Raw genomic sequence first — 12,449 nt, forward strand, 5'->3', positions numbered from 1 at the left:
TGTAATATGTTTATTCAAATGATCTTTCTCATCTTTAGATTTTCATCCTTTATGACTTTAGCCCAACCAAATCCAACCCCTAAAACGATCTTAATTATTCCTATCCATCATATGGCAGATTGCATAAATCAGTCACATGTTTGGGAAGATACACACATATTTTGGAAAATAACTTTTGTTGCAACAATTATTATAGGTCACATGATTCTAACTATGTAACTTCCTTTTCTTTTATGCCCATCAAAGAGTGATTAATTTTTAAAAATTTAAAAATTCAAATTTTGTAATTTGACATCATCCAATAATAAACAGAAAATGACTAACTCATGATGGGTAGTTCAATAGAGAAAGTATTGTCCAAAAAGGATTTTGGAGGCAATATTCTTTGATGAGAGACAAGTATCATATTCGTTGATATCTTCCTTTTAGTGGATGGGAAAATTGCTTGGATAAAAACATATGCTTAATGACTTTGAAGGAAAAAAAAAAAAAGTCTTTTTGCAATTTACCTAAACTACTTTTTTTGACATATCACTGCCCAACTTCACATCCTCACTTTTCATACCCATTTGCATAATTAAATATTTGGGCCATCTAGAAAGAATAGGGGCAAAAGAAAAACATTGAATTGAGTAAACAATGTACAAACAGAATATAAACTTTTTCTTTTCTCTTTTTAATCTTTCATTTTAAAATCAATAGAACATATTCACTATATGATGTGAATTTTGAGCCACTAACTTTTCTTTATTGCTTCACCTGAAGAAATCTTATTATAAAACCACTAAGGCTTACTTAAAATTTGCCAAGTGTTAATCACCATCCTACAACATACCCAAATTGTCTACTACACCACATTATTTCCTCTTTCTCTTCTCCCTTATCATTCTTCTGCATCAAAGACTAATTAACATGCAGAGAAAATTACTGCTAACATGGCTGTTCCTCCTAATTTGCTGCAAGACCCTTTCTTACTTTTCATGTGAAAGTGCTCTTACTCCTCAGCACAAGCCACTAAACACTAAGGCAAGACAACTTAAGAGTAAGTGTCCTTATCGTCTTTCACTTATAATTTGTGTGCTCCATTACTGTTATGTAAGAAACTTTATGTTTCCTGTGTAATGTTTTGCAGATGTGTATGAATCAATGGTTGAAATGAAAAGGAAAGGTGACAGAAAAACACTAGAGGGGATGCATGAAGGTAAAATGAAAATTATTGGAAGGGCTGGGAAAGGAGTTTATGGGGGTGGAGATATGCTTCGTCCACGCTCTAAATCCAAAAATGGAGCAGCCTCCTTGTTCTTGAAATCCTCTACTCTCCTCTTATCAACACTCATACATGTGTTATACAACTTGGGTTGATTTACTTTTGTTATCTTAAAAGTGACTGGTCTGGAATTTGGATTAAGAATGTAAAGAACTTGCTTTATATATATGGTTCTGATCAACATCCAATTAGATATCTTCTTCTTGTTTTCAGTTTTTTTTTTTTTTGTTTTCCTTCAATCAACAAAAGAAAAATGGTTTTTACCGATTATAACTTCAAAGAATACAGCCTATTCTGAAAAATCTGTATTAAGTACTAACCATAAATCCTGATATGAGAAATCCTTTCCACAGCTAATTTGCTGCTTATTAGAACCTGCAAACTTGAGCAACATGAATTTCTAATCTGAAACTAGAGATATTGTTTAAACCAAATTCAATCAAGCCCAATTTACCAACTCAACCCAGCCCAAACTGCAAATTTAGATATTTGAATAATTTGATTGAGTTTTTGTTTGATTTTATTATTTTAAACCTATAACTACTTAAGTATTGAATTACTTATTGAATGAATTTGAAAACAAAAGTCCTAAAATCCTAACTCCAGTTTCTTTTAAACAATGTAACCTAATACCTCCAATCACTGTCTTCATTATTACCCACCAAATCTCAATAACGACTGACTAAACTTTGGCAATCAACTGCCGAGTTTCGGTCATAGCCATCAAATTATGGCATCTATTGATTGGATATCATCAATCGGTCTCTAGATTCTAGTCATCATCGATCACAAAATCCTAGGGGATCATTTACCGGATTCTAGTCTTCAATTGTCAGATTACAGTCATTAATTGTTAAGTTTCGGTTGATTAAATTTCAGTGACCGATAATCTGACTTGAGTTATCGATCATCAACCATCCAATTCTGACAATCAGTCACTAAATTCCACTATCCACATATAATTAAAAACATTTGTAGATAATTTTAAAGAAAAATTCAAATAAATAAAAATATTGCTAAAAAAATCTTACCAAAGTTGCAAGAAAGAGCTCCAAACATACCTGTTCGCAAAAGAAAAAGAACTCTTTTAAAATAAACAGAAGATTGCCATGCATGCACCCAAAACCACCAAAAGATAAACAACTCCTTTCACCCATATAATAAACACCAAAATGATTATAGAACTTAAAGGGTTATATAAGAAAATGGAAAACGTAGTTTGTGATATGCAACTAGGAAGAGAAGACACCGACTTTAGCCTTAATTAAGATAGACTGTTGCATGACCCATTAATTGCTAAAAGAATTCAAGCTCTCCAACCTCAATTCTTTGATCCATATAGCCATGTATTTAATATATATACCACTTAAGAATAAGTCCTGGCTCTAAAGAATCTTTCTCTTAATTGGCCAAACTGTTCAAAACCAGATTCCTGAGGAGTACACCCATCACTATAGTATCTGTTGATCTTCAAAAGCTTTATTAGAAAATTAATGAAGTATTAATAGAATGCATTAACAAAGGGGCACTGCAAATGGATGACTTGAACCCAGTATGGCCACAAAATCACTCACTATAGGCATTACATCGAAGTTGTCTCTAAATTTACGCAAAAAGCATTAGTAACGAATTTTATCAATGGATTTAAGATTTTTGACTAAAATATAATTTTTAAATTTTTAGCAAAATTTAGGGATCAATTTTAAATTCTCGTCTCTTTAGTAACGACTCAGGGACGGATTATCAATGTATTTTATTTTTAATACATTCTTTCGCTTGCCCTTTTTTTTTTACTTTATCGATAAATTTCAATTTTTTTTAAAACTTTTTTGCACTTTTCTATTTTCCGCTCACTTTTTTTAATTTTAAAAATAAATTAATAATGGACTTTTGAAATTTTTTAATTCCCTCATTTTTTGCAATCTTCACCAACTTAGTTGAGTTTTGCGACGGACTTTTTGCCATTAAATTTAATCTATTATAAATTATTTTTCTTTCTTCATTCATTTATTTTTACCTCTATCATATTTTTTTATTTTTTTATCTCTCATTATTTTTTATCATTATCATTTTTTCTTACTTTCTCTCTACATTTCTTCTCATTATCTTTCTTTTCTTCAACTTTTTAATTTTTTCTTATATCTTTTTTCTCCTTTCATTTTCTCTTTTTTTTTTCATATCTTTCCTTTAATTTTCTTTATTCTCCTTTTTTTTATTTATAATTAATTTTATTTTGCCATCTTTTTTATCTCTTTATTGTTTTTTTATGTATTGTATATTAATTTTTCTCTTCATTCATTTCTTCATTTTGGTTTTTGTTCATCATTCTTTTGATTTTACTCCTATTTAATTATTCTTCTCAGCCCATTTATTGCTTCTCTTTTTCTATTCTATTTTTCTTCTTTGATATGATTATTATTATTAAAGATTAATTGAAAATTAAAATTTAAAAAAGAAATAAAAAATTAATTTATAAAAACAAAAAAAAATAATTTTTCTAAAGTACATATTAAATTTTACCAAGGGATTAGCAATGAATTTTAAAAATATCACTAATTTAGTGATAGGTGAGTGTTCTTCACTAAATTTAGTTATGGATGATAAAATCTATCACTAATCCATCACTATTTTGATTTACCGACGGAATATTTATGAATTTTTCTGTCTCTAAATATACATTTTTTCTTTTAATAGTAAAGGAGAGATAATTTTCACGACTCGATATGTTGGTCTATGACCAGTGGTAGAGAATGAGTAAATGTAAGACCACTAAAATTCTTAGCGAGCCTAACTAATCAATAATTTAAATAAAATATATTTTTATTCAACATGTCAATATTTCACTTTAATCTATCAGCCACAACTACTCCATATATCCCAAAAGTTATATATGTTCATCAAGATATTTAATTATTACAATGTTAAATAATTTAACATGCCAAATCGAAATAATAAATTTTAGAATAAATATTGTAGAGTATCTAAAAATAAAAATAGTCATAAATCAAATGAAAAAGAGCCCAACGAAGGAGGATATTAGGCTCACAAAAGAAAGCAGCTGCAGGAAGTCATAATTGTTACCTAAAAAATTAAATTTGAAACTGTCAGTCACGAGAGTGAGTTAAAATCATATAATTCAAAAATAGATGCAACTATCATGATAGAATAATTATTTAATTATATAAATAACTAATTACAAAAATAAATAAATAACATGTCGTGTGATTAATTTTTAAAATTTAATTTTTAATAGAAGCAGGACGAGAACATTAGTAAAACCCTAGACTCCAATTTTAGTAGCCAACAGGCTCTCTTATACCCAATAAGACTGGCGCCAGAAAGCAAAGCTCGATCAGGGTCTTTAAATCCAGTTAAGTCAATTAATTTTGAAATCAATCAGCATCCAGAGAGCTATGCTTGGCCAGGAACTTTTCCTTTAGTAATTTTGAATTCCATAAGCCCATATAGTTGTGCTATGTATATATCTTCGTTATATGTCTCTTATTTATAGCGGAGTGTACATAGTCCTTATACAACCTATCATGTAGTATGTTATATTTTCATCCCCATCCTAAATTATATTAGAATTATAGCAATAATAATAAATAAGATAACATGAATCACGAAGGTAATTATAATGTTATTCAATTTAATAATAAGTGTTAAACTAAATTGCATCGGTTAAAAAAAACAGTGAAATAAAAAAAATGCAGTATTGACAATATTAGTATTAATATTAATAAAATAACGTTAAATAAGATAATAATAATGCTGGTGATAATAATGAAAATAATAATAATAATCGTATTAAAAGTGATAGTATCAATAATATTACTAATTAAAAATAATATCAAATTTAAAAAATAACATATGATATAAGCATAATTGATTATATAACTTTAACTCACAGTTCTGTCGAAACTTCTAGCTACTTCTATACCTCTGGCGAAGCTGACTGAATCATTGAATTATTTATTCAAGGAAATAATTTAATTCATAAAATAGTCAATAATTAATCCTAGACTTAAACTTATAGAATTAGACCGTCTAGACATCTTGACTATATTCAATTTAAAAAATTTATAAAAAATTTAGCAAAACTTTTACTAAATTATGAACATTTACCTCATATAGATGAATCCATAACCTACTAAAGATATTTCTAATAATTATTAAAACTTTTTAACGAAATTCAAGTCACCCACGACTATATTATTTTTGTGATTCGACAACTTATCACAACTCCAAAAATAATAATAATTTAACCAACTTAATTATCTCAATCCACAATTAGCTAATAAATAACTTTCCAATATTTAATTAAATTATTTATAACTAATTATCTATCACAATATCAAATAATAATTAATTTATAAAAATTAATCCACAATAATATACAATTAACTATTAATTAGTAAAATTAATTATTTGTCAATAATTAATAATTAATAGATTAAATATTTGCCAATAATTAATAATTAATAGATAAAAAATTTGCAATAATATTAAGTGAACTTTCTGGTCCAAATAATTTTATACCGAGACGAATTGCCCGCTAACACACGTCGTCCTGAAAAATGTCAAAAATCAAATTCAAAGATACCCATGCATAGCTTGGGAAGCGTGGAGTTTGGAAATGGTGTTATTTTTGCCTAAGCTTGTCGAAATCCACCAAATCATGGCTCAAAGTTTCGGCTCTGGTAAGGTATGCATACTACTGACGGCGTGGAAGAATAAAAAGAAAGGGTTGCCTTTGGAGTTTTCAGGGTCCAGAAACCCATTTCCGACGTTAGATTGCAAAAAAGACATCGGCATGAGGTTGCACTAGCAACGGCAAAGAGGGAAAGTAGCTTCTCCCTCTTGCTTGTCGATTTTCCGGTGAGAGGAAAGGGAATGGGTGGTGCCGGCAAGAGGTAGAGGTGGGGATGAAGACTTGGCGGTTGGGTGGTGCTATGGAGAATGAAAATGGAAGAATGGTGGAGGTAGGGGCTGTTATGCGGGTGGAGAGCGGAGGGACTTGAAAGGTAATTTCTTAATTGGTAAAGTTTCTCTTAGGTCCCTCCCTTAGGAACTTCGGATCATAACACCCCCTTTTTGTTAATTATATTATATTTACCCACATACATATACACATTTAATTATTATTTCAAATAAATAAACACCAGCTTTAGACTTACTAAAAAATAATAGTAATAATAATAATCATATAAAAAATAATAATTAATATACATTAAATCCAAACTTAATCGAAGAATAAACATTTCAAATAAGACTAAATTGAATAGTATTGAATCTATCCTTTTTAAGGTCACCAAAATTTAAAACACAAAGTTATTGTAAATATAAAAAAATAAGCAATGGTTATGATATTTCATTAATGAAAAAAATTAATTAATTGTTCAATTTTCATACTAAAAGTAATTATTTATTAAAATACCTCCAAGATTAAATAAATTTAAATAATAATTTCGGATTATTACAATAATGATTAAAAGTGACCGTAAAACCAACCTGCGTAACATTAGGCTTATGATGGCTTTATAAGGGCTAATTTCTAACATAAGTCAAAATAGTTTAGAATAATCTCCAAAAAAAAATATAAAATTATGAACCTGAACCAGTATTTCTTTTGTTTGTTCATTGTGATTTAATATTATATTTCAGTTTTCTATGTCGTTATAATGTATCGATATTGTATTATGAATTTAGATGTTTATTAATATATCGCTAATTCTATTCAATGATACTAATTATCTGTATATTCATTCGTTTATGTTTATTCATTTATTTATAGAGAAAGGTAATCCTAAGAGTTTAATTCTTCATAGTTTTAGCACAACTAATTTAATTATAACAGAATGAAATATATATATATATCCTATATAATTAATGCTCCAAATTCAACATATAAAATCAAAAGTTTTTTTTTTTCTTTGAAGGATGAAAGGGAATGTGAAGTATATGAAAAAAGAGCCAAAAAAATAAGATTACAGATTGTTTTCCTTTTCCAAAGTTCAAAACCCTGAACCATCAGATAAGTGGCAAACACGGCATAAAGATGTGAGTGGATAGCTTTTAAAAGTAAGACTGTTTCATGTCATGTGAAACTTCAGGTAATTATGCATAGGATAACTTTTAAACCTCTCATTTTCCCATGATAATTAGAAGTAGCATCTGGTTCTGTTTTTGACAGGATTAAGAATAAAAATATATTCCATGCTATATGATCTAAATAAAAAATGCATAATATTATTTATTTATCGTAATTAATAATAAAATAATATATATATTTTATATTTTAATATTAAATAATTAATATATATTTTATTATTTAAAGTTAATAAATATATATATATAGTTAATGTATAATTAGAAACATTCCTAGGAATAGTAAAAATAAATACAAACAACATATTTCTAATCAACTTATGTTTCAGACAAGAAACTCTAAACCCTAGCTAAAGGAAAGAACAATAATATACTAGTTGCCGACAGCACATTGTCATTTGGCATTACCCAATATTCTAAAAATCATCATCTTTTCACTGTTACTCCCATTGAAGAACTGCTTACTTAAAAAAGAGCTCGTTCCAGCACATCTCAATTTGCAGCAGAAGAGAAAAAAAGAAAAAAAAAAAAAAAAGGAAACACAATAGATGAGGAGGGCAGTAATTATATTATTCGCAGTGCTTCTCTTCATTATTTTCTTCACGTCTCCTTCATGCTATGTCTGTGCATTTGAAGGTGGTCCGTTCACTCCTCAATACAGGCCGCCATCATCAGCTCTAAAGAGTTTCCGAAAGCATGGGAAGGGTACCTATGGAGGTGGAGATCTCCTTCGTCCCCGCCGCCCCCGCCGAAATGGAGCTGCCTCCTTTGTACTGAAATCGTCTTCCTTCTTCACAAAATCAGTACATGTTGTAGTGGGATTGGTTATATTTGGCTCTGCCTTCTTTTGATTGCTTCGGAATGTGAAAAAGGCTTCTTATGCAAATCTTGGAAAATCCTTACTGCTCTCTCTTTTCTTTTGTTCTTCATTGAGATTAACACAAGAAAATTGAACTAGTGTGTTATTGAATTTGTGTGTGTTTTGAATACAAGAACATAAGAGTATATATATACACATAAACATGAGAATTCATTACATGATTTTTACTATCAATATAATTGTGCCATCAATATCTGTAATCAAACCAATCAAGATCAATCCCATCCACCTAAATCCAATTAATGAATTGATGTTCTAAAAGCTAATTTCTGGTGATATATTGTCTCAGGGAACAAATGTACATAAAAACACAGAAACTAGTACCATACCGCAACATGAAGATAAAAATAGTAAATTATCCTGAATTCTTCAAGTAGCCAGAAAGGTGGCAGCAGATTAGTTAGTGGTAAACAACAACAGGCGGGAGGGCGATTCATGTTATTAGTTTTTACGAAATTGCTGGACAGTCTATACACGAGAGAAGAATTAATGCACATTGTGAAAAACGACTCATAGAAACTAAAGATTGAGTCCAAAAGCTGCAAACCATATAATATCTCAAAATCTGATAATAACCCAAGATTTTCTTAGCTAGCTTTAATACACGCAATTATTGATTCTATGAAAAATAAAGTATATATTTACCGGTTTTCTATTGCTTGAATGTAAAATATATATATATGTATCAATCATTTTACGGTATAATCCTCTTCACCAAAACTAAGATCACACAAACATTCCAACCCAGGAAATGATACCTTGAAAAACTTATGTAGCAGCATTTTATTTATTTTTATTCTGTGGTACGTGTTTCTTAGTTCTGCAAACAGTATTTCAGCTAATTATTAGCATATTTTAAATTATGGTTCATCTTACTTACACCTACACTATAATGAATAAAAGTGTGAGTTATATATATAAATATTTTATACTTTAACGTTAAATGATTGACAAGTAATTAATTATTTAAAACTAGTTGGTATGTGAATATCACAAACACCTAGACTTGCCAACAAGTTTGCTTAAATTATTAACTCCAGAGTCATTAGCTAAATCAAAGTTCATATTGGTTCTCATGGTTTTGCTACTTCCACTCTGCTTGCTTCCAGCCTTTGAGAGCCGATAAAGAAACAAGTATCAAGTTGAGAGACAAAGAAGAGTAAGGGATACTAAGCTCCAAAGCTGTCATGCTATACTAAAACCATCATTGCCTTTTTGCAGGGTGATCTCAGTATACCTGTATTCCCTAAATTTTCAATCCAAATTAACAGAATGCATAACTAAGTAAATGTTTGTTACCAGAGCATGGAACTTAGATTAGTTGAGTCTTAGGAATATGTTTATTTGTCAAGTAGTTTAATAAGCACATAACAAAATTTGGACTTTTTTATTTTTTATTTTTTAACGTCCTGAGAATACGGTTATGCCTCTAACTAATTATGTGAGAGTTCTGCATCATATTTTTTAATTTTCTAAAAAAAATTATTTAGTTTTTTTTATTCATAAGAGGCACAGTACGTTATGAGCTACTCTTAGAGTATGATGAAATTTTGCTAGTTGTTATCTTAGTTGTCTTTATTTAATGTTTATCTTGACTTTGTATTAATCAAGATCAAGGTTTGTGCTAATCAAGGTTCATGCGTAAGGTTGAAGTTTATATATGCTAAATTTTAGTGAAAGATTAAGAGAGCAAAATTTACTCTTCCATTTTCTTTTCTTCTTCACTCTTCTCTCTTAAGCCTCTGCCTCAACAGCTAGTCAACGTGGAATAGCCATCTTTTTACACTAGTCATAAAGGTAAAATTTCACCTAGTGCAGAGGTGGAGGCTTGAACTCAAAATCGCCATATTCCAAGAGATAGTTATTTATTAATTGATGTTGTTGGATCTAAATCTAACAACGTCTTTAGAGAATCCAAGTGTTCGGAAAGCTAAAATGAAGTTATGGAGATCTATACGATAGAGCTAACGATGGAGATCTATATTACGAAAATATTTGGAAAAGATCTATACTGGAGAGGTCTATACAAAGAACTATTGATGAGTACATGCAAGATGAACATTTTAAGAATGGTTCAGGCACTTTATTTGAAGAACCATTTTGATGCTTAAGTTAGCAATATATTTAGACTTTAGATAATAAAGTTTAATTAAAAGTCTAAAAATATGTTCTTTCTTTACATATGAGGTGGCTTCTTGTATTTATATATGATTTATTAGAGGTTAAACCAATTAGAAAATAGGAAGAAGTGCCTTGAAAGGTGGAGATACAATCTTCAATTATTTAGTAAGTATAGCCCTTCGGGCGATCTCATAGTTCACTGGCCGATCTCATATCTCTTTGACTAATGACATATATCTTTTGGCGATTTTATAACTTTTTAGATGATCTTTTAGTCTTTTGAGTAATCTTATAGATTTTTCACCGATCTCATAGTTCTTATGGGCTATCTCTTTTAGGTGAATATGCATCACATGTCCATCCATGAGTTTTGAGTTAAAAAATCAGATAATACTCAACATTATTTTCTTTCTTTTTTCGTTCTCCTTGTTACATAATGTTGATATCTTATGGAACGAGGTAATGGCATATTCTGTATGTTTCCTTTTCAAGTTTTTACTGTAGATAGCATGTGGAAATCTTTTGTTAGAGATTGTCTTTGAAGATTTTTTTTTTAAGATATATATTTAGACATCTCTTTTGACAGAGATCATTTTTAAGGATTTTTTTAAAGATTTGCTTTGATGGAGACTTAGACTCACTCCACCAAATGATACAATTGACTGAATTCAATTTTCGTGTAAATAACAATAAAAGAGTGGCCAAGTGATGTACCCCAAAAATAGTAGTATTTTAAAGGGTTGTATTTGTATACCTTGCCTCAAATATATCTTCAGTATATATAGTGAAAATCTTAGGAGTGTAATCTCCTTAAAATCTGGGATATTAGAGAGTTAAAAGTGGTGGAGAGGTGGTTGCGTGTACTGAAGTTGTGGCAATAATACGCGCTTTTGACTATCGAATTGCTCACTTAAGTCTCTTGATGATGTTGTACTGTGATTTGAGACTTTTTCACTAAAGGAATCAAAATATGACATCAGCAAAAGCATGCCATAATTTTTTTAATATTTTTTAGATTATATATTATATTTTTATTATATTTAATTTAAATTATCACTAAATTATAATTTTTATAAATAATATATTAAAATTTTATTTAAAAAATTATATTATAAATTTAATTAAAAATAAAAATATATATATTTTAATAATTTCTTATAATCACAAAAATTTAATCAGATGTTAAATTATTAAATAATATTTATTCTATTAAAAATTTATGCTTCAATTAATATTTATAATTTAAAAAAAAAATATTGAATGCATCGAAAAGATACTAAAAGAATTAATCACATTTTATTTTTTTAATATAAAAAATATACTCGTCTGTTAAATATAAAAACATTAAATCATATAGAAATTTTTTAATTTTATTCTTTTAAATATTAATAATTAAATAGAATAAGTATAAAAAGAATACCCCTTAATCTAAATATTTGATAATTCTTAGTATATATTATTTTTTTAAAATAAAAAAAGACATTTAGTTAAAAATTATGATAGAAAAAGTATTTTAACAAAAAGTCGATTGATAAAGATTTAATTATTTTAACTCTAATTAATTATTGTTATTATATTTTTTATATTTAATAACATAAATTTAGAATTTAATAATTTAAAATACTATTATTTGACCGTATAATTAGTCTCATCACATCAGTAATTTTTTATAGCATGTTTAATCATCAAATAATGAAATTAAAATTTATTAAGCTCCAAATTCATATTATCAAACATAGATAACATAATAATAATAATTAATAAAAATAAAAATAGTTAAATTTTTATAAATTAAAATTTTTAATAATAAAATATTTTTTATTAATAATTTATAACTATATTTTTTTTATATTTCTATATATATCCTTAGTTAAATTATAAATAGTGAAACCTATCATGTCAGAAACACCAAATAATTTTAATCCACTGAAATATCAATCTAAGACAGCTGTAGCCGTAGAAGCAAGCCAGCTGTTCCTGGTGTTAAGTCGTGGTCTGTGCTGCCTGTCGTGTTTGATGGTCCATCATGTATACATAATGGGCTACAAGACATGCACATTAAATTGGCGGTCC

General features: G+C 28.3%; 1 protein-coding gene across 1 annotated transcript; it reads left to right on the forward strand.

Annotated features, from left to right (window-relative positions):
- The first annotated feature begins 785 nt into the window (after positions 1 to 785).
- Positions 786 to 1,462, forward strand: LOC125369432. Its single transcript, XM_048371652.1, has 2 exons — positions 786 to 1,042; positions 1,133 to 1,462. The coding sequence occupies exons 1-2, from the start codon at positions 913 to 915 to the stop codon at positions 1,360 to 1,362; spliced, it is 360 nt and encodes a 119-aa protein (XP_048227609.1). The 5' UTR covers positions 786 to 912; the 3' UTR covers positions 1,363 to 1,462.
- The last annotated feature ends 10,987 nt before the right edge of the window (positions 1,463 to 12,449 follow it).

The sequence above is a fragment of the Ricinus communis genome, chromosome 3 (assembly GCF_019578655.1).
Source record: "Ricinus communis isolate WT05 ecotype wild-type chromosome 3, ASM1957865v1, whole genome shotgun sequence".
Taxonomy (NCBI): Eukaryota; Viridiplantae; Streptophyta; class Magnoliopsida; order Malpighiales; family Euphorbiaceae; genus Ricinus; species Ricinus communis.

Bases quoted from the DNA above. Each gene is read 5' to 3' on its own strand.
- LOC125369432 (XM_048371652.1), top strand. From the start codon at position 913: ATGCAGAGAAAATTACTGCTAACATGGCTGTTCCTCCTAATTTGCTGC. The intron at 1,043-1,132 runs GTAAGTGTCCTT...AATGTTTTGCAG, and splicing joins TAAGGCAAGACAACTTAAGA to ATGTGTATGAATCAATGGTT.